This window comes from Labrus bergylta, chromosome 12 (genome assembly GCF_963930695.1).
Source record: "Labrus bergylta chromosome 12, fLabBer1.1, whole genome shotgun sequence".
Lineage (NCBI taxonomy): Eukaryota > Metazoa > Chordata > Actinopteri > Labriformes > Labridae > Labrus > Labrus bergylta.
Genome location: NC_089206.1, coordinates 28,962,678 through 28,987,833, shown reverse-complemented (window position 1 = coordinate 28,987,833; position 25,156 = coordinate 28,962,678). Strand labels below are relative to the sequence as shown.

The 25,156-nt window shown below is 39.4% G+C and overlaps 2 protein-coding genes across 3 annotated transcripts; one reads left to right on the top strand and one right to left on the bottom strand.

The window, feature by feature from the left end:
• Positions 1-1,182: 1,182 nt before the first annotated feature.
• LOC109987149 (ERBB receptor feedback inhibitor 1) lies at positions 1,183-12,045 on the top strand. 2 transcript variants are annotated; one of them, XM_020638149.3, is made up of 5 exons: positions 1,183-1,348; positions 1,945-2,068; positions 6,590-6,756; positions 7,959-8,038; positions 9,786-12,045. In XM_020638149.3, the coding sequence occupies exons 3-5, from the start codon at positions 6,710-6,712 to the stop codon at positions 10,751-10,753; spliced, it is 1,095 nt and encodes a 364-aa protein (XP_020493805.1). In that variant the 5' UTR covers positions 1,183-1,348; positions 1,945-2,068; positions 6,590-6,709; the 3' UTR covers positions 10,754-12,045. The 2 variants fall into 2 exon arrangements, with proteins under 2 accessions (XP_020493805.1, XP_065817270.1); XM_065961198.1 differs by lacking the exon at positions 1,183-1,348 and adding an exon at positions 6,209-6,268 and having other exon boundaries at positions 1,648-2,068.
• Positions 12,046-12,189: 144 nt separating this feature from the next.
• emc1 (ER membrane protein complex subunit 1) lies at positions 12,190-24,925 on the bottom strand. The gene is made up of 22 exons (XM_020638148.3): positions 24,772-24,925; positions 24,086-24,213; positions 23,921-23,986; positions 23,755-23,848; positions 23,543-23,671; positions 22,643-22,769; positions 22,402-22,551; positions 22,138-22,305; positions 21,479-21,550; positions 21,219-21,317; positions 20,946-21,042; positions 19,947-20,063; positions 19,173-19,372; positions 18,885-19,034; positions 17,292-17,453; positions 17,066-17,185; positions 15,549-15,686; positions 14,112-14,285; positions 13,810-14,020; positions 13,581-13,665; positions 13,345-13,474; positions 12,190-13,148 (listed from the first exon to the last, which is right to left on the bottom strand). Exons 1-22 carry the CDS (start codon positions 24,861-24,863, stop codon positions 12,969-12,971), a joined length of 2,889 nt encoding a protein of 962 aa, XP_020493804.1. The 5' UTR covers positions 24,864-24,925; the 3' UTR covers positions 12,190-12,968.
• Positions 24,926-25,156: the final 231 nt, after the last annotated feature.

Below are 25,156 nucleotides of genomic sequence, written 5' to 3'. Positions count from 1 at the left end.
ATCTTTTATCAAATTTATGAACAGAAGGCTTTACACTCGTTTAATCTTAGATGGTTAATCTTTGATTTTGCAGTAGCATGAGGGAGTTCCTTCGGTGAAATCCATCACATCACCAGAACAAGAGGAAGAGGGGGTTACAGATGTAGGAGGTGGGCTTCTGACAGCATTGACAGCTGCGAGGGACGGAGGTCTCTCAGAGCAGGAAATGACTTGACCTTCCCAGTGGGAGACCGGCCCACCCCGGCAAATACCCCCACACTTCTAGCCATCCTGGGTCGCCTCACGAGCCCACAGAGGCAGCGAAGCAACAGCAAAGTGTCAGGCATACTGCTGTGTCACCTCTAAACAACTAACAACCATATTCCCTTTAAAGTGGATGCAGATCAAGATGTGAGTGCAGCGTGACAATTGACAGCCTCTATGTGACCCTGGAATCACATGCTATACCAGTCACTTCATTGCACAACAGGAAGTTGATCAAACAGCATATTTGCTGAAAGTATGAGTATTCCTTTAGGCAAACAAATAAGGGTTGGTGAAATGTAAGCACGTCATATGTGGAATATTTATTTTGTGGGTTTGTGATGAACAGAAGCAATAAGTAAAAGGCACTCCTTTATCCATATATGGAATTAATTTAAAGAGTGTGACCAGTGAAACAAATAAACAATAGGACGGGGGGTTGGGGGCATTTTCTCTCACTTTAAAGTATTTCATGCTTATTAGCCTGAGTATTTATTTGGTTTATTATCACAATAATACACCTATTTAAAAGTTTGGAGCAAGGCTATGATGTATAGTGTGGTCTGAACTGGTAAAAACAAAAATGGCCTGCACTTACTTCCCTGTTATTTCTTGATAAGTGGCCGCCTGCATTGTCCTTCTGCCCCTCTCAGCGTGGGTGAAGACAAACACAGACAGTGTGACATTTGGGCTTTAAAACAAATCCTCTTCCAAATTGATTGGGCAGCCAATCTCAAACTTGTTCTTCTCTATCAGTTGCATTTTGTACGTGCCAAAAGCCACCCACATATGACTCCCACACAGGTCGGACCAGGACTGTTTGCTGCTTTATGAAGGGCAATTTCCCATGCTCACATTACATTAGGCGTAAATCTAGCCTATATCTAGAGGTCTCTGTGAATTTTTACTGTTGATGTACAGAGGAGCTTTCTGTTGAGAAAACTTTTTTTTGTTCTAAAATATTTAGGAATCTGCATCTCTGAAATATGAACCCTCTACAAATTATCTATACAATGTATTACGTTTTAATAATATAGTTTTGTGTAGTTGGAGCCGTGGTTAAGTGTTTTCTGTTTTCCATTTTAATTGGAAGTGAGGAATTGGAGTGAGTGTCTGAATATTTATTTGTCAAACATTTCAAACTGAAAATCCTACAAGCTGATAACCTCTTCTCGTAACAGTTGAGGAGGAAATATTTATATTGAACAATATAGCCCAGCATCAAATTACACTTAAGTATTTGAAGCATTGGTGGCCTTATAATATGCTGAATTACTAAATTACGATAATTTCATTAGCATGCAAAATTGTATGATTAGCTGACTTAAATCCCTGAAGTGGCTCACTGTGTTGTAGTTTAGCGAAGATAATTTTAGGTAATATAACATTTTTTTTAGATTAAAAATGTAATCTGCAAAGAAATATAGTGGATTTAATGCAACATGCCTATGTAGCCTATCTGTGAAAAATACACTTAACAGGTAATTCATAAAAAATCACCACTTCTGTTTCATGAGAACGTTTTCGCTACGTTTTCAAATGGTTTTGAATTATTCCTGATGGTTTAAATACTTGATGGAGATTTTATTCCCCTTTAAGACTGAGTTGGGTGGAGTCACATAACGCGCCCGGACTGCTGCATGCACTATAAGGAGATGTGGAAAACCGCGTCACTCCAACTAATTGAGTTTCATGTCTCAGTGTTGTTGACAGGAGGGATGTTGCACATGGTTCAATTTTGACTCGCAGACTGCCTCATACAGCAAACCGGACCGACTTTAGTGATCCTTCTCTACGTGATGGACAAATAGACTTCATATTCATGGTAAGTCTTCCTTATCCATTCAGGCAAGAAGTCAGCTTATTTGATGAAAACTTGGCTTTACAACCACTTTAACCGAGTAGGCTAACCGGGAGAAGTAGAACCTAGCCTAGGATGTGTTGACAGCAGATGGACTTTCTTATTCAGTATCATAAAGTTACCCTGGATTTGATTAATTTCATGAACTCCACGATAAATGTCAAATAACCTGGAGACGTTGAGGCTGATAAAACTTTTATGTTAATCGCTACAACTTTGATTGTTCAAGTGACAAGGTCCTGTAAATAAAATATATGAAGCTAGATTGAGCTCGTCTGAGAGGGTTATGTGTCTGTCGGCAGCGGTATAGACAGCAGTCCTGTCCCGCTGTACGGTTCTCCCATGTCCGCCGAGTGAGGCGGGATGCGTGAGCCCTGAGCTTCGGACAGCATTGGCCATTCCTATTCAGCCGCTAGTGGGCGCTGAAGAGGGATTTAGCAAACACCAGTTTGTGCCAAAATAGTGCCAAAATATTCCAGTTATCCTATTGTAGACTTTTTTTTTAACTTACTTAAATTTGCTTAATTTATATCTGTCTATATATGGGCCTAATTAGCCTAGGCTATATGACATGTTGGTAGATCTAATAGTTATCCTTACTAAAACCGAAAATCTATTAAAGCACTCAGGCTAGAAAATTTAAATTACTTCCATCATGACCTTCAATGGTGAACATGACTCAATAAATCTAATTTAGAAATAGTTTCTTTCAAATTTTCTGATGGTTACTTAAAAATCTACAGTTAGCATACTGAGTGATACTAGCCTACATGATCTATTTTAATATACTTTTTTCTTTTTTTTTTTTACTACTAGACACATGTTACATATGAATATGATAGACAACATTAAGGAAAGCTGTCAATAGTTTAAATATTTAGCCTTTAAATATAGTTTATACTGTGATTTCTGTGATTTACTGTCTCAAAATGTCATTTTATTTATTTCTAAATCCTCTCTGTAGCCTATGTGTTTGTGAAGTGATTCATTAAAAAAAATCCAGCAGTCAAGCAGTATCTTACTAACTTCCATAGCAGCGAATGTAACTTGCAGGCTGTGAGCAAATGAGAATTAAGTGAATAATTGATTTCAATAGTATGTTGTTATGTTATGTAAAAATTAATATCATATTAAACTGCATGAATACTATAGAGTAAACTACACACTATGCCATGAATGAAATTGCCCAATCCCAGAGACCTATGATTCACTCGTATCGCCCCACGCTCTGGAGTACTTAAGCCTAGATTCAAACATTTAGATTCAAAGGTTTGATTTTTCACACACATACATAATCTTGTCTGCAGTGACATGTTGGTGGGCTTGTCTTGAGCCTTAGCTAACAAGTGTTCTGTGCAATAAGAATGATAAACTGAATCAGTAAGAAGTCGTATCAAATAATATATTTAAAAAAATAATAAATAAAATAACAAATAATTTAAAGATGAAATAATATAGATGATTGGCATAAACATATTCAAAGCTCTGGTTTATAAAACTGTGAGTGAAAAGATTGAAGTCCAGCAGTATGAGTATTGGAGTGGAGAGGAGTGGACATAAATTTGGTCTTTGATTTATTTTGAATGTTAAAACATCAGATGTACTTGTGTCACATAAAAAAGCAGATACAGAATACTCTTTCTACATGTGAAGAAAAAGATTACGGATGAATGTTTTGAAAAATGAAGGAGAAAAGTCATCTGCATCTTATCCTTCAGCCAGATGACGTGTCCACAACATGCCGCTCGGCTGGGTCGTGTCGCTTTAATCACATCGTGCTGCATGCAGAAAAATCAATGTTTTAATAAAGTGCACTGAGCAGCTTGTCCCTGTTGCATCTATAGATCACACCTTATACATCTGAGCTTATTAGAAATAACATTTATATAGTATAAAGTGTTTGCAACAGTCTGGTTTCTTATTAGACTTTAACACTTTTTCTTCTATAAAAGTAGCTACAGCTGTCTAGTTGGATTATTCGGTCAGTTGTAACACTTGATAAACTGTGAGTGTCACTTGGCCAGCACAGGTGACTTTATGTTGAAATGTAAAGCAACATGATCTAGATGTAAAAAATGTTTGTGTGTAAAGGTTCAGTCAATGGCCTATTGCCTGAAAAAAGGGAGGCAGATGGGACAGCCAAAGACAACTCATGGAGGCTCCTGCGTTTGATAAACAAACTGTGTTTTAGTCTCAGGCTTGTCCTTTTAACAGTGCCAACATGCACAATACTTCAGCAGGGGATTTGCAGCACAGGCTCATACCTTGGCCATGTGTGCTCGTCTCCATGGTGTATCTTCAGTCTTAACCTCATGGGAGAGTTCACTTGTATTTTCAGGCTTATTTCACTGCTCACCAAAGTGACACAATGGCCCATTCATGCTTAGAGTGGCTCCATTCATGGCCGCTGAGTACTTGCCGGTAAGATTCATAATTGTTCAGCGTCTTCCATCTCCGGCGTTCACTGGCGGAAATGACGCCACAGTCAGTTGTTTTAAGGATGACATAGTTATTCAAATAGGCACATTAGTCAGTGTTTTGTTTGTAGTGGTTGATTTTATTGCATTCTGCGTGCTTGGCATTGTGTGCTTCCCACACGGACTGCCGGCCGATCGGACAAAAAAACAAAGCCAGACTTTTTGAAGAATGAGATTGCTGTGTGATAGTAACACAGAGACCTCCCTTTGCCCCCTGGCTGAGTAGGAGGGGTGATTTACTAATTAGTTTGCAGGTGAATTGCTCTGTGATTCAGTTTTACTAACACATGTGGTTCCTGTAATTCTGAATGTTACTGAGTAAACTTCAGTGTAGTTCATGAATGATATCGGCCAATCACAGAAACTCTTGATTTAACAGTAAAAGTCAGACCCTCTGGAGGATTTACGTCTGGATTTAAATTCCAGATACAAGGCTTTATTTGCATGCTTACACAATGCTATGTGCTGTGAAATATGAGCTGCTCTATCCTGAGGCTATGCTGACAATAAAGAACTATAATGAGATGGCTGTAAAGGTAGGAAAAAGAAAATCAATCAGTGCAAAAATCAAAGTATGTTTTATATATATAGAATCACCATAAATGCTGTGGTCATAAAGCATGATGGATCCATTAGTTCCTTACAAAATACAGTAGAACATGTGGATATGAGCTGGGAGGGACACATTCAAGTTTAAACAATTCTGTGAATAACTCTGTTGAATTAAAGTCACCCAGAGCTGCTGGCATGTTATTTTACTAAGGTTAAACAATATGATTTGCCTTTCTTAGTTTGACTGCTACCCTCTGATAATTGAGCTAACAATGACATCATCAATACTTTGACTTAGAATTCTGCACCAGAGTGGATTTAACCCCATCTGCTGTCAAATCGTCTTCTAACCGTATACCATCTCACCCTCAATCGTGTGACACGCAATAAATACTGGTTATTACTGGCCCCAGAAATGTAATATAAACCAGGATGTATTGTTCATCTCCAGGTAAAATGACAAGTATAAATTGTCACAACAGGTGGCAATAAGCAGCCGTCTTGTACATAAGTAAAAATTAGAATAGTGAACATCTGAATCAAGATACATGGAGGCCTTTGTGCCCGTTTAAGCATATAAATTCATCATTCATTTTCAAAATGAGACTCTTGAACGTACCAAATGTAGCTTGATACCTCAAATGATTTACTTTCTTGCTCTCTAGTCTGTAGAACAATTTAATACAGACATGTTTTGTAATAGTGTGAGTCTTTTGGAATCACAGGAATGCTTCACAATTAGCCCCTGTTGTAAGGGTGGATACTGCAGGCTTCCATGGTCACAGAGAGAAGGGAGAGTGAGGAGTGCTGCTGCCCTCCTACATCTGACCCAGAGGTTGTGCAATAGCCTGCACATTAGACAAATGTCTTTAAGCTGGAACAACAAAGAGATACACATGGCAGCTGCAAGAGCAGACTGAAGAACATGACTTGGCTTTTGTTTTGACCGTTGTTGTTTGTTTTTAACCTAAAAAATGCTGAGTTTTGGTGGTGTAAGTTGTTGTTAAAGATAAGGTCAACTTGAAAAGATGTCTTGCCTTTTACTGTCTCTTAAAGTGCTTTTATCTTTTCTTAGGATGACATTTTCACAGCAAGAAATGTCAGCGCAGAGTAACAGGGCAGGAAGAATCAGGAAGTATGTCTGTCTTTAATGATGAGAATGAATTATTCAATTTTTAAATCACACATATTTGTGTTTGAACCTGTAAGTATTTGTTAAGTGGAGCTGCTTGGATTTTTTGTCCGGCCAGGTAAAATGAGATTACAGCTGCATGTGTTGCACAGGGTTCTGTTCCAGATGTACATGGTTTATTCCCTGTTTATAGGCATTTAACTCTGATGAAGGTGTGACTAGAACAAAACAAAGAAATTATGTCATGCAAATGCCGAATGACTCACCTGCCATGGGAATGTTCAGGAAAGGCCTAATGTTTATTTCTCTGTGTGTCTTTAACAGCTTACTGCTGACCAACATGAAGCTGTGATGGGTTTGATGGAGTTCTTCTCATGTGTACAAGATTTTGGCCGATACCGTACAGACCTTCACGTTTTTAAAGGAAACTGTTTTTAATGCAACATGGCCAGTAGTCAGAATAACTACTGGGGACAACATGACCTGAACAGGTATGCAAACAACACTCTCACACAGAAAGAAACAAAATGTAAAGTAGATTCAGTTACTTTGACAAAGTTTTACAAAACAAACTTTTTAAAGAGGACATATTATCCCCTTTCTCCACCTTTTCAAACAGTCCCCTGTGGTCTAAATAAAACATCTGTGCTGTGCTTTGTTCAAAATATAACATGAATCAAGCACCAGAGGAGGTTTGTGACCCTGTATAAACCAGCTCTCTCAGAACGCTCCGTTTTGGTGTGTGTGTCTCTTTAAATGTAATGACCCCCCCCCCCCCCCCGAGTTTTCCCAGTAGACATCAATCCTCTGTAGCGAGAATAAAAATTTCAGACCTGCGCAAAAGTTTTGTTCTAGGCTTGGGGTGGAGTCCATGGGGAGATACCAGGGGAGGGGAGGGGATTGTTTTACCAGAATCCCACTGTGACATCACAAGGAGAGCAAATTAGAAACGGAGCATTTTTATCTGTGTCGTAAGACTTATGCAGACCACAAACAAAGGACTGGATGGGTTTATTTCACATGTTGTGGGACAGTAGACACTCAAGTTACCCAAATAAATGTTCAAAAACACTGTCAAAGTGAATTTTTCATAATACGTCGACTTTAAATATTTCATTTATTTTTTAAGTTCATTACAATATCTTTTTTTTTGAGAGTCTCAATACATGGGACGCGCGCCCTAACCACTGCACCACCAGCGCGCCCCAAAGTTCATTACAATATCTGAAGTATAATTCTGGGATGAAGCCTATCCAAAGATTTGAGTAATTTTTCTGAAGTGATATGGCATGTCTCATAACTTGTGAGACACCCTTGTATAAAGAAAGAAAAGAACACAATTAAACAGTTTGTGAAAAGCATCAAAAATGGGATTCCATTTTCACACACAACACAAATATGCAATAGATGGGGTGCATGCAGAGGAGAGTGAGGCATCATTTGGAAACTGAATGACAGTAGTCAGTTAAAAAAAGATATCAGAAGAATCTGGCTCATAGAAGAGGTCAGGCAACCTGCAATGTTATTACATAATGTCAAAATATGAAACAGAGCAGAGCATAATGTTCTGTTAACACATATGTCATGCTTGTTCTTTCATACATAATGACTCACTTATGAAAGGTTATGTGCAGAAATGATTTACACACATGCATAGCTCTGTATGGATTTCTTAACCTCTCGTGTTTTGCAGAGCGTGTTTTGGCCTCAGTGCTGACATGGAACACAACCTGACTGATCTTCAACAACTGCAAACAGCCAAGGAATTCAACTGTGAGTCTTTGACATATGATTATTATTATTATTATTATTATTTTTTTTTTTTAAAGATTTATTTTGGGCTTTTCGTGCCTTTAATGCAGAGATAGGACAGTGGATAGAGTTGGAAACCAGGGAGAGAGAGCGGGGAATGACATGCGGAAAGAGGCCACGGGTGAACCTGGGCCTCCTGCTTGAGATGAGAGTCTCAATACATGGGACGCGCGCCCTAACCACTGCACCACCAGCGCGCCCCTGATATATGATTATTACATAGATGTCTGCTTACATTTATTTTATTACTTTGATCGACTCTTCACAAAAATTCTCAAACTCAATGAATTTGGATGCATATGACAGTTTTCACTGAACAGTAAAAACATGCAAAGATATTTTTTTGGCCCCTTTTGCCTTTTTATTAGATAGGACAGCTGAAAAGAGACAGGAAATGTTGGGAGGAGAGAGTGGGGGATGACAAGCAGCAAAGGGCCGAGGTTTAATTCAAACCCACGCCTGATGCAATGAGGACTATTGCCTCTGTACATGTACATACAACATAAACGCTAGGCTATCCGGCGCCCTCAAGAGTGAATTTGAACCATTACCATCAAACCTGGTGATACAGGGTGTCACGTTTTAATAAAGTCAGACTGAAGTGCTCTAGTGTTTACAGGCCAATTGAATGAGCAGCTGAATCCGAGATGAAAGCATATTAAAGGCGTCTGAATACTTGTTTGGTGTTTGAAATGTTGTCTCAAATGTTTGTATCTTTGCATCTTATCTTTAGTTTTTATGTTGCAAATGGAGCCTCTGTGATGCAAGACAACTTTCAGACTTTGTCTGACAAAGTTCAATGAATGAATCAGCCAATCAATCAATGTGCCATTCCCTTTTTCAGATTTGTGTGAGCTCTACTTGAACCAGTAAATGTTGAAATAGTATGAATCACGCGTCCAAACAAACCTACGCATGATGATGATTTGTCTCAGAAACTGTATTTAAATATACAAAATGCTTACACCATTTGCAACAAATTAGTTTTTTTGGGAAGTAATGAAAGACCTGTGCTCTAAACATTTTAATACACTGAACAATTATTTTTCAGTGTAAATCTATATTCCGAGGGGTTTGCCTTGGCTTGACAAACTACAGTTCTATCCCTGTTTGACCAATAAAGCAAAGTGTAGACAGGTTGTAGGTGAGTTTGTCATCACTGCAGTGAGCTGTGTAGCAGAGGAGAGAGCAGTGTGAGGGGGGGAAGCTATTGCTCCCTGGTCACCAGCTGTTCCTGCAGTCTGTGGCACGTTGGATGTTTCCACAGAGAAGGTTATGGGAAGCTCTGTTAAGATTAAGGCTTCCTCGCAGATAATGACGATTCCTGTGTTAATCAGGGTGTTGTGGCTGATGTTTGACGAAAAGGGTGATAGGTTAAGCGGTTGTTTTCAACATGTTTTTACTCTTGTTTCCTGTATGATAACCAATTCAGCAAAACAGGAGCTTTTTTTTAGCTGCTTGCAGAACACTCCCACTGGTATTTTTTTCCTCCTACACCTTAACTACATTTGAGTAAAGAGTTTTTTTCTCACTGCAAATTGTTTTCCATGTTTCCTCCTCTGAGAATTGTTACTGCACTAAAGCAAACAACAGCAAAGGAAAACCCTGTATCATAAAGTTACAGTATCTTGATGTATGCTACAAGTTATTTCATAAATAGCTTGGTTATACATAATTATTTACACATTACTATTTTTTCCTTCTGCAGGCAGCCTCTCCATCTCTCAGCCTTCTTTCTACAATGACACTTGCCGCCAAAGGCATAATAACACACTGCATCCCCTTGAAGGAGACCAGGTGGTCCCTTCCTCCAAGAGACGGACAATGTTAGGGGGTCTCCAGAGAGAAGCCAAACCTCTTCCACCTCTGCCTGACCCTGAGGAGCTCATGTCTGATGAGGCTGCTGATAGTGAGGTGGAGTTTTTTACCAGTGACCGACGGCGTTTGTTACCCAAAAGCTGCCCTAAGGCCATGTGCAGTAGCACAAACAGAGACTTTGGCCAAGTGAATTACGCCTACCAGGAGAGATTGATGCCTGCTGGTGGTGCTGGTATTGGCTCCATGGCTTTCTCTTGGCCATGCAGAGAGGAGAGACCAACCAGAAGGGGAAGCGGGTCTGGATCGAACATCTGGTCCCTGGCTCACCAGAGAGAGGACCAGCCAGAACAAAACCGATCATCCAGGCTCCGGTTTTCCTATTCAGGCTCCGCCTCCCAACCTTTTAACAGCACAACCTGCCTGGCTGAAAAGCCACTAGTTCCCCCCCGTATCCCCATCCCACCGAAACCTGCTGCTCTCCTAAAGACTCTGATTGCCAACGAGGAAGACAAGCCTCCCAAAATCCCCCCAAGAGTCCCCTTAGTACCCCCTTGCCCTCCACGTACTCCCAGTCCGAAAAGCCTTCCAATTTATATCAATGGTGTGATGCCTGCCACACAGAGTTTTGCTGCTAACCCAAAATATGTGAGTAAGGCATTACAGAGACAGCAGAGTGAAAGGGTGCCCCCTGCAGCTCAGTCAACACCCTGCATTGTTCCCATTTTGAAGGATGGCAGACAGGCCAGTGCTACGCACTACATCCTCCTACCGCCAGGCCTCCAGGCATTTTCAGAGCGGCGAGAAAGAATCCTGAGTGAACCGTCCAGAGCAGGAAACAGTGTTTGGCAGAACAGATAGAAACCCTCGCTTCATTCCTTCACTAAAACTTAAGTAGAAAACTGTGAGTTCAATTGACTGTGTGATTCACTATTGTAATGTGTGAAAACATCCGCATTCCATGTCTAATGTCATATTGGTTATATTTCCAGGGACTGATGTATTTCAGGATCACTTGTGTTACACAGTAATGTGAGGTTATTTCAAACTGAACATTTACCGCTCAGTATTTTTTTTGTATTATTTAAATACCACCTGTAATTCAACCAGAAAAACATCACGACAGTCCACTATTTATGTAAATGTTGCTTTTATATACAGTATATTAATTATTTTTGTTTTAATTTGGTTCACTGAGTTATTGCAGATTTCTTTCATGTTGATGAAAGAAGATTGATGTTTCATCAATAATTCTTAGTTCTAAAAGTAATTTACTCACTGCTTAAAGATTCTGAGCTAATTGTATGTTTCTCAGTATAAAGCAAATAATTACTGTACGGACAAGCTGGGCTTGTACCAAACTGTTGATCATGTGTCATTTTATGACGATGCTGCTTGAAATCTCAAGAAATTAAATTTAAAAAATAATTTTAGCATTTGGAGTTATGTTTATTAACGCGCAATGTGGCTGAGGTGAGAGTGGCACACTACCACGACATGTTATGAACTACAATGAAACCTTTAACTTCTAACTCTTCCTCAGTGCTTTCACTGTTTTATTACAAAGGTACATCTGACATGCAGAATACTCATTGTTCTCATTCAGGCAGTGATTCGTTCATCTTTTATGCTTGTGTGCACAACAAGTAATTTATTCAGAGATAAAAATGTGGGGGCGGAATAAACAAATAAGAGCAGCATCACCACATAAATAGAGAGAGCATGACTGAAACCTGCAGTCAACTTAAAAGTGAATGGCAGATCTTGAGTACAAATGGAGAACAGTGGTCAGGACATCATTTGTTTTCAGATCGATTTCACATCAGTAGGTGTTTGCATACACAGAGAGGCCTTTATTTTGAAAAACCTTGTGAAAAATGACTTAAATTTCATGATGTTAGGAGATAAGGGTGTATCAATGGTCAGAAAAAAAGACTTAAGTGTTTCTTTTTGTCCATCATGTTATGTTTACTCTGTTGAAGTGTGGAGCTGCGTTTACAACCATTGTTACATCAACAAGTCAGAAGTTCTCATGAAGGTTCTGTGTCAAATGTGGCTGCTTTGTAATATCATGTTGTTTGAATCAACTGAAATCTTTGTAAAATTGTTTTTAATCTATTTATAGAAATAAATAAAATAACTTATTCATCATATTCTTGGCTGAATGTTCCTTTTGCACATGTTATATGTACCAGTCGGTAACACCGTAATCTACTTTATCCTGGTGAAAAAATGATTCTATAAACAGGAAATATTCATGTTAACATTTTGGTGAAACAGAATTGGACACTTCAAACTGAATTTCTGAGAAAAAATTTAATGGAGCAGCAACATAAGTGGATGATCAAAACTGCTTACATTTGTTTGAGCTGCAGGAAAATTTACGCACTTAAAAAAACAAAACTTCTGATGGTCATTTTTCTTCCTGAAAGATGTCAGGTGAAGTCAGAGGGACGGTGACTTTGGAGGGAGAGTCTTAACAAAAGCACAATAACCTTCTCCCTTCATAGTCACAGTTCATATGACATTTTACTTAATAGTATTTGTCAAAAAGAAAATGTAGAAACTCTGGCATTGTACCAAATCATGCTCACATGTGTTGCAAACCCGAGTCTCTCTTTTCTCAAGCCACCAAATTAATCATTACTCTTGATTAGCACAGTCTAATGACACAAATAGTCTGGAAAAAAAAACTAACATTGTTGTAGCATCTAATGTTCACATATTCAGGAATTTCCACTCCACAGAAACTCCACAATTTATTAAATTCAAGTTTCATTCTATTTTAATCAGCAAAGGGGTTAAAAAAACTTCCAATCAAAATGACAGGAAGAAAAATAAATGTTCTACTGTGAAATAATTCCTTGTGCTTGCAAAATAAGTTAAAAAATAAACACGTAAAACCTTTATTAATTCTAACTCTCTCCCCAACCCTGCTGCCCCCTCACCCCTGCAGTTCATTATGGGCCTTAGACCAGTGTTCTTCTTCAGGCACGGCTCCAGCCGTTTCATCTCCTCGGGCTGAGGACCTTCATGCAGCCTCAGGGCTGTCAGAGACGGGATTCCACGGATCACTTTATCGCCATGCCCGGTTGAGCAGTTTGACTTCTGCCAGGCGTTTGCTGATCATGGTAGCAAAGAAAAGGGCGAAGAGCACGCTACTGATCAGCATGTAGTCGTAGTCGTCTTTTAGGACATCAAATTGTTTCGAGGGGTAGACACGAGTCTGGTAGATGTCAAGACCATATGCCACCACCTGCAAGATAAAAGAGTGACTGTCAAGTTTCCATCTGCATGGACTGAAGGAGAAATGAAAACCATAGGGTTTACTGTAGATGTTTTAAAGACAGACATCCCCTTAAAAAAGCTGATCAAATTCAGATACACTGATGCAAGACAACCAAGATTTTTTTTTTTTGTCAGACATGTCAGTTTTGCAATGACAGACTCACCAGGCAGGTGGACTCCAGTCCAGAGGGGGCAGTGTGAATTCCTCGCACTCTTGACACAGTCTGGTTATAGTTGATGAACCACTCTGTTCGGATCAGCAGCTCTGGTGCATACGGTATCAGGTTCTCTTCACTGGAAATTGAGGAAAACAGGTAAAGCACAGAGGAAGGGACAAAAAAAAAGCAAAAAACAAACATAGAACTTTCAAATATTTTGAACCAAGCCTTGCAGGACTCACCGGCTTTGCTCAGAAACTATTTCTGGCCTCCGAGGATCAAGGAACATTTTGGGTAACGACAGAATGCCTCCAGAGGGCAAGCCAACTGAAATAAAGGACATCAAAATAAATGTATTCAAAAAAAGGCAAATCAATGTTGAGAAGTCGTTTTTGTACATAACTGGAAATAATAACGAGAGACACTGTAACACTGTGCAGTCCATAAGACAAAACCCTCAATGACACTCACTAAGCAGATGGCGGCTGGTGATGCCTTTTTCAGTCAGCGTCGCCTCCATTGTAGAAATGGCAGAGGGGAAAATGTAAGACTGCTGAAGAACCTGAGGGGCATGAGGCCGATCCAGTGAGCTGAACACTGTGCTGTTGTAGAGCTCCATTCCTTCATACAGTTCGATCACAGAGAACTCATTCCTGCGAGATTTGGTACTCCAGAATTCATACTGCAGAGTCAAACAGACACAGGTAGTAAGAGCCAGGGATCTCTTATTTTTATAATATGAAGAGTGACTTCATCATACAATAAATACTCACCACCACCCAGTTTTCTGAGTGCACAACATGCACGGGTCCTTTGGCCTTTCTCTGAACGGCCTCGTGGATGATACGACCGGTCACGCCATCGATCAGGAGGATTCCGATAAAGCTTCGCTCCTGATGCAAGTCAGTGCTCTCAGTCACCACCGCCAGGAGATTAGGGTTGAGATACTGTAGGACAGGAAATAAAAAAACAATCAAGTACAGTAAATAATCAAGGTTAAAAAAATGCACATTATGTCTATAAGCACCATTTAGAGAAATCCATGTTTACTAAAACAAATTAAATGAGACATTTGACAATCTTTAACATCAAACTACTGCAAGACTATTTTCCAAATATACTATTGGGGTTATACAATTTTTTTTATAGGCAATATGATTATTCGAACAACAGATTTGCCAAATTAATTAATTTCATATTATTTAGAAATATCTGAAATATGTTCAGCCTTCTAAAGTTTGGAAACTGACCATTAGGTCGGGGATGTTCCTTGAAGATGGTAAATTAGATTTTCCCCTTTTTCATTTTGGTCAATTATAACTCAACCCAGAGGTCGCAAATGGCAGTGAGCTCAATGAGGAGATGTAGGGTTTCATCGTAAAATAGGACTCTCTTCAATTAGAAAACAGTTTGAACAACAAGTTTACAAATGTGCAATACCCGATACATCAAACTATAGGAGGGGCAGGTTACTGTGTGAGAAGAAAGGATGATTTTGCTCTTGTCTATATGATCCAGTTATTCACAAAAAATGAAAAGATCATGGCTACAATTGTGACAGCATGTTTCTGCACTGTTACTATCAGGGCCCACACTGTGGTTTTGGCTGCCTTGTTCAGTCTGGCCACATGCTGACACTGACCTCAAGTATCCCAACACTTACTGAACACATGATTGGATAGATTTGGTCTCCTTGTGATGATTCCCATTGCTTCTTGAGAACCCCCTTTTATTCTGATGAATCTCCCAGAAGGAACCCATTATTTTGTGTCCAGGCTGTCATACTCATACTGTGGGGGTATAATACACATTGCCTCCTCCAGAATACCCTGACAGAGTTTGCATCGTCATTCTAAAAATGGCTGCAGGAGTTGAAAAGGAACGGTCCCATGTATCAAAACATTTGAAAAATGGAACATTTAAAAAAAAAAAGAAAAAAAAAAAAGAGAGTATTTTTTTAAACTCCATGGAGGGGAGGGGGTATGATTCAGTGGGGAAACACTGACATGTGCGTCAGTAATTCTTGGTAAGATGACTTTCAGCCTACATCAGAAAACAGGTCCAGTGACGCCGAGTTTCTGACTAGATTGGAAAAGTCAAGACAACACAGACAAAAATCCAGCACCAACAAAGGCAATACTATTAGTTCAAACTTCTAACACTCCTTCCAAACCACAGTGAGAGTAAAGATATATGGAAAGTTAACAAACCTTATAGAGGACACTTCGGTCACCCATTACTCTGCCCTGGGAGTGCACATGCTCATTAGGCCTTTTCCCTTTGACCGAGATGATCCTCTGTACCTCGGTTGGCATGACGACGTCCCAGATCAGCTCAGTTGACAAGTCCTGAATGACCCAATGCATCCAGATTAAGACTTTCATTCCAATATCATTTAATTACAATTTAATAGTAGCTCACTGATCATTCTCTTAGTATGTTAAGCAAGACTTAACAACTCAAGTCTCTAAAGACTCTTCAACTGGTCCAGAACGCTGCAGCTCGTGTACTGACCAGAACCAGGAAAAGGGACCACATTACTCCTGTCTTGGCTTCTCTGCACTGGCTCCCTATACAGTCTAGAATAGAATTCAAGATCCTTCTTCTCACTTACAAAGCTCTAAATGGCCAGGCACCATCTTATCTTAAGGAGCTACTAGTGCCGTACTGTCCCTCGAGAGCGTTGCGGTCCCGGAGTGCAGGCCTGCTGGTGGTACCTACAGTCTCTAAGTGTACTATGGGGGGTAAAGCCTTCAGTTATCGGGCTCCTCTCCTCTGGAACCGCCTTCCAGCCGGGGTCCAGGAGGCAGACACAGTCTGTATTTTTAAGAATAGACTTAAAACTTTCCTTTTTGATAAATCTTATAGTTAGGGCTGGTGCTGGTGTAGACCAGCTCTTAGTTATGCTGCTATAGGCTTAGACTACCGGGGGAACTGGCACCTTGAGCTCCTCTCTCTCTCTCTCTCTCTCTCTGTGCATATACAGTACATCATATTACTGCATGTATCTATCTGTAAATCACAGTCACTAACCACCTACTTTCCTGGGAGCTCTTGAGCTCTCTTAGGCTCCTCAAGATCGTTGGTTGACGGCCTGTCAGAACAACCCCCACCCCCACCCCCACCCCCACCCCCACGATCCTCCATGATGGATAGGCCGGGTCTTTGTAATATAGCAATAAGTAAGGTCTTTTACCTGCTTTTTGTAACATAACAATGAGTAAGGTCTTTTGTAATGTTAACAGACAAAGAGTAAGGTATTTTACCTGCTTTTTGTAAAGTATCTTGAGATAACACTTGTTATGAGTTGACGCTATACAAATAAATTGAATTGAATTGAAGACTCTGCATTAGAAGATGCTTTTAATGCTTTAATATTCCTCCAATTCCTATTGATAGAACCTCAATCTAAAGGTCAAATAAACTCTTAAAAAATAACTATTTTTCTATTAAGCATGTGTTGTGTTAAATATACCCGAGGAGCTTTTGATTCCTTTTTAATAATTGATATATAGTCAAGAGATGAAATACAACAGCAACTATCATCTAAGGCAGCAAGAGAAAGAAAAGGCTTGAATTATTTTCCTTGCAACTATTTTTGATTGTGTTTAACCATCCTCCAGTCATCTATGGCAACCAAAAACTACAGATTATTGGTGGCTAGGTTCTTGTTTGAAAACATTTCAGTCACATTGTGCAAAAGTTCAGCAGAATAAGGTTAACTTGCCGTCCGTAGCCGGTAGCCAGAAAGTCTTCCCTGACTAGAGTCAACAAGATAAAAGAATATGGAGGGAGCCATCTCCTGGAGCTGCTTTAGTACGTTCTTTGTGGAGGGAAAAGCAGACACCTGTGGAAAAAATAACAGACGGGTACAAAGACATGAATGGGGAAGGAAATACCACTACATGTGTTTTGGTACTAACAGGAGAAAGACTTCAGCATTCTCCACTGACCTTATACTGGTCATCAACAAGTAGTAAGACTTTGGCATAATCCTGGTCCATGACAGGCAGCAGGAGAGACTGAAGTATTGGCTGAGGCAGAGTGGGTGGAGTGACGTGACTCGTCTTTCCAAAGATGGGATTGAAAACATGGAGTGTGGCCAGGCCTGTATCCTAATGAAATATAAAATACACAAGAAATGTTGAAAAACAAACGCTCATATCTTCTATAGCTGCACAATATAAATCAATGTTCATCTTAAAGGTCCCATATTATACTTTTTCTGGTTTTATATGCTCTTTAGTGTGTTTTCCATGTGTCCTGTGCATGTTTAGGCACATCTATGTGCAAAAATTCAAAGTCCGCGGAAAAACGGCTTCTCTTACGTCCTCCTGTTAGCTGTAGCATTAGCTGCATGTAACGCTCGGTTCTAGCCCCCCTCGATAAAAATTTGTCAGTCCGACGTCATTGTCAGTGTGAGATCACTGATCTAAGCCCATTGGCTCGTTGTGGCAAGCCCAGCAGCTCATGTTGAAATTTCTGAGACGCGTGCTGAGCAACTGACCAATAACGACAGAGCAGATCGGCAGACCAATCAGAACAGACTTGGCCCACGTGGGGTCTAACAGTGTGGGCTCAACAGAGTGTAGCTGACAGACTCAGAGCAGAGAGGAAGCAAGGAGGAGCAGTACATGAAAACAGACACTTTTTTCAGACTTTATCTATTGTGAACGTACAAAAGTAGGTACATAGATTAAATATACGAACCCCAAAAAGGGCAGAATATGGGCTCTTTAAAAGGGATTCTTCACCCATTTACATTAATTAAGCTTTGTATAATTAGAAACCTAATAATATTTTTGAATAGTCGTGCATCCCGCCTTCATTTTCCCCTGAGAAGGGAAAGCTTTGTATTTCTTGTCTACAAAAGGAGCCTCCGATGACGCAAAAATCGTCATTTTGCGTCATCGGAGGCTGCTGTGGTTAGCGGGGTAACTACAACGCTAACTCTCCTCAACGCTCCTCATATTTTTGATCACTGAAGCTTCCTTCTGGAAGAAATCTTGGAATCAGTTGATGAAACAGTCGTATGTGTTGTAGTAAGTGTCTCTAAATAGAGGACCTTAGCTTCAGTGGGAGTGGCCTGCAGTGCTATGCACTCTGGGAGTTGTTGTCTTTCATCCACATGAGCCAAAAAGACGCTTTCTGCCTTTTCTCGGTCAAGAAGGCACCAACTTCAAAATTTATTTCACATTTCTACATATATGACCCAATGTCAATACAGATTCATGTTTTAACTGGTGAAGTATCCCTTTAAGTGCTGGTAACTGCAGGAGGAAAAAAAGTATGCTTTTGCCATGCATACAAGGCATCCCAAGAAAATAAAGAATGGCGTTTTGGAAGCTTGACGTGTAGACAAAGAGAGGAGGCTCCACATGGTCACACACCCAGACATGCACATTCACGGCACTGTTCTCTCCCACTGGCTCCGCCTTCTTACAGTAATCTTGTCTTGCCCCTGTAACACCTTTATTGCACAACATTTAAGATGTTACAGGCGCATAACTATGGCACCTTGAACTGGCAATGTGAAAATGTGATACCTTGTCTTTGATGAGCAGTGTGCACTGTGGTGGATGAGGGAAGTGTGCAGTCGTTCGTTGCACCATCAGTTTGAAGGCTGCGTTCGATGGGATGTTATCCAGGTAGTGCTTCCATAAAATACTGCCGGTTTTGCTGTCAATCCCAAAGAGCTTAATAGGAAATAATCAAAGGAAATTGGCATTTTTTAGAGAGGCTTGGTTAAGTGTGTTGATTAGTGTTCCCCTTTATTTTAGGCCTGAACTCAAATTCATGAAAACAGAAACAAAAGAGAGGGAAAGGTCTTGTACCTTCCCAGATGCAGTAACCATAACCATCATTTTCTGCAAGTTGAACTCATCTCTGGAGAGGTTCTCGATGGTCACATCATTTTTGACTTGACTGCGAGGCTTCCGTGCATCATAGAAGAGCTTCCAGAGGTGGGCGATCCAGGCCTGAAGCAAGATAAGCTGAGAGGAGAGCCTCTTCAGCACCATGGACAACAGGCCATCTAAAATGTTAAACAAACAAGACTTCATTCATTGTTCTTAATTTACATTAAACAATTCCAGCCATTGTAGAAGGAGGAGTAAAAGAAATGTTCAGAGGATATGGCGAGAGATCTTCAGATAACCTTAAGACGCCATTGGTCAAGTTTTATTAGTGAACAAAGTATTACCTTGAATGGCTGAATCCAAACGCAGCATTAAAACAGCACAAAAACAAAAGCAGGTGAAGCAAATTGCAATCAAGTGGTCACATTAAAATATCAGTTCAGGTAGCAGGATGTATGCAACCTTAATAATAAAAAACTAAAACTACACCATTTATGATTAAATACAGGTCCTTAGCAATTAAAACAGAAAAGCAACTATTCACTGATGTTCAATATAAGTTCTTCATCACTGGTATTATGAAACAACTGTTACAAAATACCCCTAAGATTTGGGAGCTGCCTTAAGTTTGTTTGACATGCAAAAGTCAGAAACAGTGTAATAAAATGAGAAGTAAAATCCTAAATCAAAAACTGAATATTAATCCATAGCTTGAAATAATCAGATAAGGGGTTAAGGATTGACATTTACCAGCCTTTTTGCCAAACTCTCCCTCCAGCTCTGCCTGCGTTCCTGTGAGAGGCAGATCCACCATTTCCATCGTCACCACATCTGCCAGGGCCTCCTCTCTTGTCCACATTACACGCCCTGGAAAATAACTCTCATTATTGATCTGTTATCATTCCTTCCACTTTCCACACCCTGTGACAGTTTGTGCTGATGCTTTCCATGAATAACATAAAACACTGTTCTCACCTCAAGCTTGAGAAAATGACATGATTAGTTCAGACTACATTTGTAACAACTGTAGCTCTGTTTCGGCTCCTTGACTATTTTTATTTTGTATTTAATTGTGCACTGTGAGCTCTTTTTTGGCTATCCTTGCTCTTGGCTGCTGTTACACTGTAAATGTCTCCGTTGTGGGATAAATAAAGATTTATCTTATCTTATTATGTGTACACAATATAAACTGGTTTCTGCTCCACATAGTGGTCAAATGTTGGCAGTGTTTCCATGATTAAAATGTGAAGAAGTACACATTATTGCAAATGATGGCTCACCAGTCCCTTTGCCCTTAAGGATGATGCATTGAATCTCAAGGTTTAACTCAGTGAAGGACAGACTCTTAAAGTGTCCTTGAGTTACTTGAAAGGCGCAATATAAATCCAAGTAATTATTATTATTAAATCAATATTTGAAGCCATATCCCATTTGACTATAAACCCTATGTGGTTCCCTACAACCCACCTCCTGCAGACACCTAACAGTAGTGTCCAGTATGTCATATGTTTAGGATTCACTCGTGTCCCAAAATCAATAAACTAACTATTGTGAAAAAGTTGAAACAAATTTTATTTTGTGGCTATTACTGGACTCAGACCATGATTTCCCTGGGACCAAATCAAATTATTGAATACCCCCCCGTTCTATAATTAAACTGAATTTTACTTTTTTAAACTAACTTAACAAAAACTGGTCCACTTTAATGGCTGTAGTTATGAAAATAGACTCTAAAGGGTTTTTAAATACCTGGCTGTTGTATGAATGTGAGTGTGTGGTCTTCTGTCTGCACCATGACCCTGTAGCCAACAGAGTCATCTTTCTTGAGGAATGCCTGTACATGCAGCTGTGACAAAGAATAACAAGTCATAAACACTTCATGTTTGAAAGTTGCTATCATGCTCATGCTTTAAGAGCACAAATCATCTTAGTGAGTCGACTGATCTGCTCTGAAAGTAATCCTGTTACACTGAGGGTAAATGTGAAGCCTTGATGTCAAACAGAGGGTAAATGAAGACTCACCTTTTCTGGTTTACCACCATTAGGAACCATATTAAAAATGAGTGTCGTGTCGAGAAGTCTGCGTCCAGTTTCTGCACTGAATAGGTTAATAATGGAAGCCTAAAGAGGGAAACAGAAATTCAGATGTTTCCATTCACACATAATGAATACCAAGAGACAACTGAGACTAACCAGACACTGATGATATTTATCAGTTTTCAGAGCACAATGGCGAACAACTGATTTTACAAAACTAAAAGAGTGATGTCACTTCAACTCACAGTTTTATTCTTGGCAGACATGACAGCAGCAACAGTCTTCTCTCCAGTGGTTGCAAATGCAACAAGCATGGCCTATGATTTCAGACAAAAATGTTATCAACATTGTCAACAAAACAGTTTTCTACATGTACAGCTGTAATATCTAAAAGGAGCAATATGTAAGACATCTACTGAATTTAAGATGACCTTAATTTATCATCAGAAATGCTATGTTGAAATACTGGCATCTCTGACAACAATGCAGCAGCCAGTATGTCCTCCTTCTAACTTTAGATTCCGGACCAGAATAGTCTGTTTGTGATTTTACCAGAAAAGGTAGAAAGTTTCAAGGCACCCCTACACAGCCGTTTTGGATGCTCCTCGGTTTGCTAGATATCAGACCAGCTATCATGGCAAACCAACAGATGTTGCAGGGATGGAAGCAGGCAAACCAATTGGTTCAGAAATAACTGATTCTACCCAATCTAAGAAGCTCCACCACCAGACACATGTTATAATTAGGATAAATATTGTTGATGCTTTGAAAAAAATGGAGCGTGGTTAGAACGCAGAAACGTTTAAAGAATGATGCAGAGCTGGCTAATAGCTAATATTTTGGATTTTAATTGTTGAGGCGTGTTTAAGAGAGAAGTGTGTGTAGCAGAATAAAACAGACATACAGGCTTGAAATCCCTCAGTGTGACTATCTGTCCATCGTTGAGCTGGAGAAGTAGGTGGTGTTCAGGCGCGAGCTGAAGGAAAAACTCGGACAGTGGCTGGCGGGCTGGGTTGGGCTGGGTGGAGACCAGTACAGGATGGAAGCCTGGGGCAACTTCAAGTCCCAGTGACTAAAAAAAACACACCATAAAAATATGATACAAAGGGTTTTTTTCCACAGAAAAAAAGAAGACATAGGTATAAAGAAAGACAATCCAGTTCTTTACCTGCAAGGGGATCTGGGTCATCTGTGACTGCACATGCAAGTCAAGCATGTACAGGGATACAGATGGAGAGTCCACACACAGTAACATCCCCTCACCAATTACTACACAGTTGGCCTGTATGTTGGACAGCCATGGGGCTTCAACTGAGATCTGGACACGGCACAAGCAGAAAGACAAAATTATTCTCTGGAACATCAGCCATAGGATAATATGTAGTACAATAACAATGCTTTATGCAAACCTGTTTGATTATCTCTCCATCGTCCAAACTGTAAGCAACAATAGCAACGTGGGAATGAGGAACGACTCCCAGTGCGTACACCTCACCATTTCCACCAGAGTACACAGCCTGGTAATCCACTGTTTCACTGTAGGGGAAAAAAGACAGACAATTATAATGTGTAATCTATAGAATGCAAACTTAGTTAATAACCTAAATAATGTGTGCCCTTATTCTCTGGACGTGTTTGCTGCTTAAGTACTTTTTTTTTTACTGTTCTATCTTGTTAAGCCCTAATTCATAATGACCTGCAGACACAATTTATTCACATGATTTGATTTTTCCAAATCTCAGAGAGTTCACTTGACTGCGTGTATAAAAAAAGATACTGAAGTTCTTGAAAATACAATCAATTCTATTCTATTCATCATTCTTATTTCACTATTTTGAACATTATTTTCCAAAATATATACCACCATTATTTCCAAAAGTTTACACCACTATTAAATACAACCTCTAGCATCTTGTAATACAAAATGCATTATCTTCTTTAGTCACCTCTCTCACTTTCAAGGCCCAACTGGTTGTGGCATATAGCTGATGTTGGGTGTCTTTGAATAAAATTTAGGTATAAATAAGCATTTAGTATTTTAGTATTTTGAGTCATTGATTGAGAAAGTAGAAATAATTGTAAAAGTACAGATTAACAAGATGTTTAATTTACTTGGAAGACCAAGTGACACCAATAATGATGTAAAGCAAAAGTATCCTTATATGTCTGCAAACATGTTTGGATACAATATCTAATTTATTATGGAGACATCTTGTTAATGAAGACAGGCTTATATTGTAAGTAATTAGACATAAATCGTGCATCATCAATGTTGGTCCAAATTTATATATATATAAAAAAACACTCACCTTTCTGGTAGATTCTCTATCCATTTCTGATGACCATTAGAAAGATAATGGAGAGAGATGGCAGTTTTCTTCAAAACAGCCACGTGTTTTGTGTTTTCTTGCTGTCCAACTAGACATGCTGACTGAAAACTAAAACGTAAAAAAAGAAGATGTTAGTGCCTGATGAAATCGAAATTCTGAACCTAAGTACTTCAAGTCAAGGAAATTATTACCTGCCAGAGTCAAGCACAACCTCCCAATTCAAACCACCAACATTTATGTCCCAGGAGCGCAGCAGGCGACCATTACCAACCACCAGCATGGCATCTAATAAACAGGAACATTTTAATCAGTTTGTTTCAGGGATCTCGACACTCTCAATGTCACTGGCAAAATTACCTTGTCCATGATGCAGAAGAGCATCAATGTTTCCCTCTGGCCCAGTTTTATCCACATGTCGCCAGACTACAAAAACACATTGAAAAAAATACAAGATTAAGAACACAGCTTGTCAAATTAGAGATAGATTTACTACTTGGATCCCCTGAACAATAAAATACTCACAGAGTTCTCCAGTCCTTGTATTGAGTGCAGCAAAAACATTATTCTCTGTTGCCACAAGAACCTTTTTGGAGGACTGCACATGTTGGTCGAAATTGGAAAAGCGTGCCTTGCCAACATATTGTTGCCTCCTACGAATAAAAAAAACAGAGAACAAACTCTCAATAAGAAAACAAACCAGCAGTTTACAATATTCGCCGGTCTAACGCTTGAATCAATTAAATAGTAGGTAATAATAATAATAATAATAATAATAATAATAATAATAATAATAATAGTGTAGATGGATAGATAGATACTCTTTATTGTCATTGTGTAAGAACACAACGGAACTTTGTTAGCAGCAATCTGTACAGCAGCGTAAAAAATAAAATTATGTTCACATATATAATATATATTTGTAGCTATAAACATGGTTATAATGTGTATGTTCTTTTACTCATTGAACCAAGTGGACGGTGACTTTCCTAGTGGCAAATTCGTTTTTTGAACAAGCCTACGCTACCTGAAACAAGGCACTACACACATTATCATGGATTAATTTTACATTTTTTTGGCCTGTTTTCTTTCACACACCCAACACACCGGGTAGCAGCTAGTGATTGTGACAGGTGTTAGCATTAGCATCTCCACATTAACATATCGCTCCTAATCGCACACATATTCGATCTTACCAATATTATTCTTACCAGTCAAATTTTCCTACTTGATCCTCAAAAACGGCGTCGACATTGATGTATAACGCGATAAATGTCAAGCACAAGACAATTAGCTTTGCCATTGCAGCAGTAGCTTTGGCTTGCTCTTCGAAGGAGGAAGGAAGTCGAAAGTCGACTCTCTACATTTTTGTGCAGTGATTGAGAGGGTCTGCCCCCTACAGGCTGTGTGTACAAACAAACAGCTTTACAAAATGTAATGCAGTAATAATAGAGAATATATTTTAAAAGTTGATTAACAAATACATCTTTTGTAATAATGAACCTAGCTTTTCATCCAAGACATACGGTCACACATTTTACTATCTTATTTCAGTCCAACGTTTTTGTCCTCTGGTTAAAATTGTTTTGCCACTTA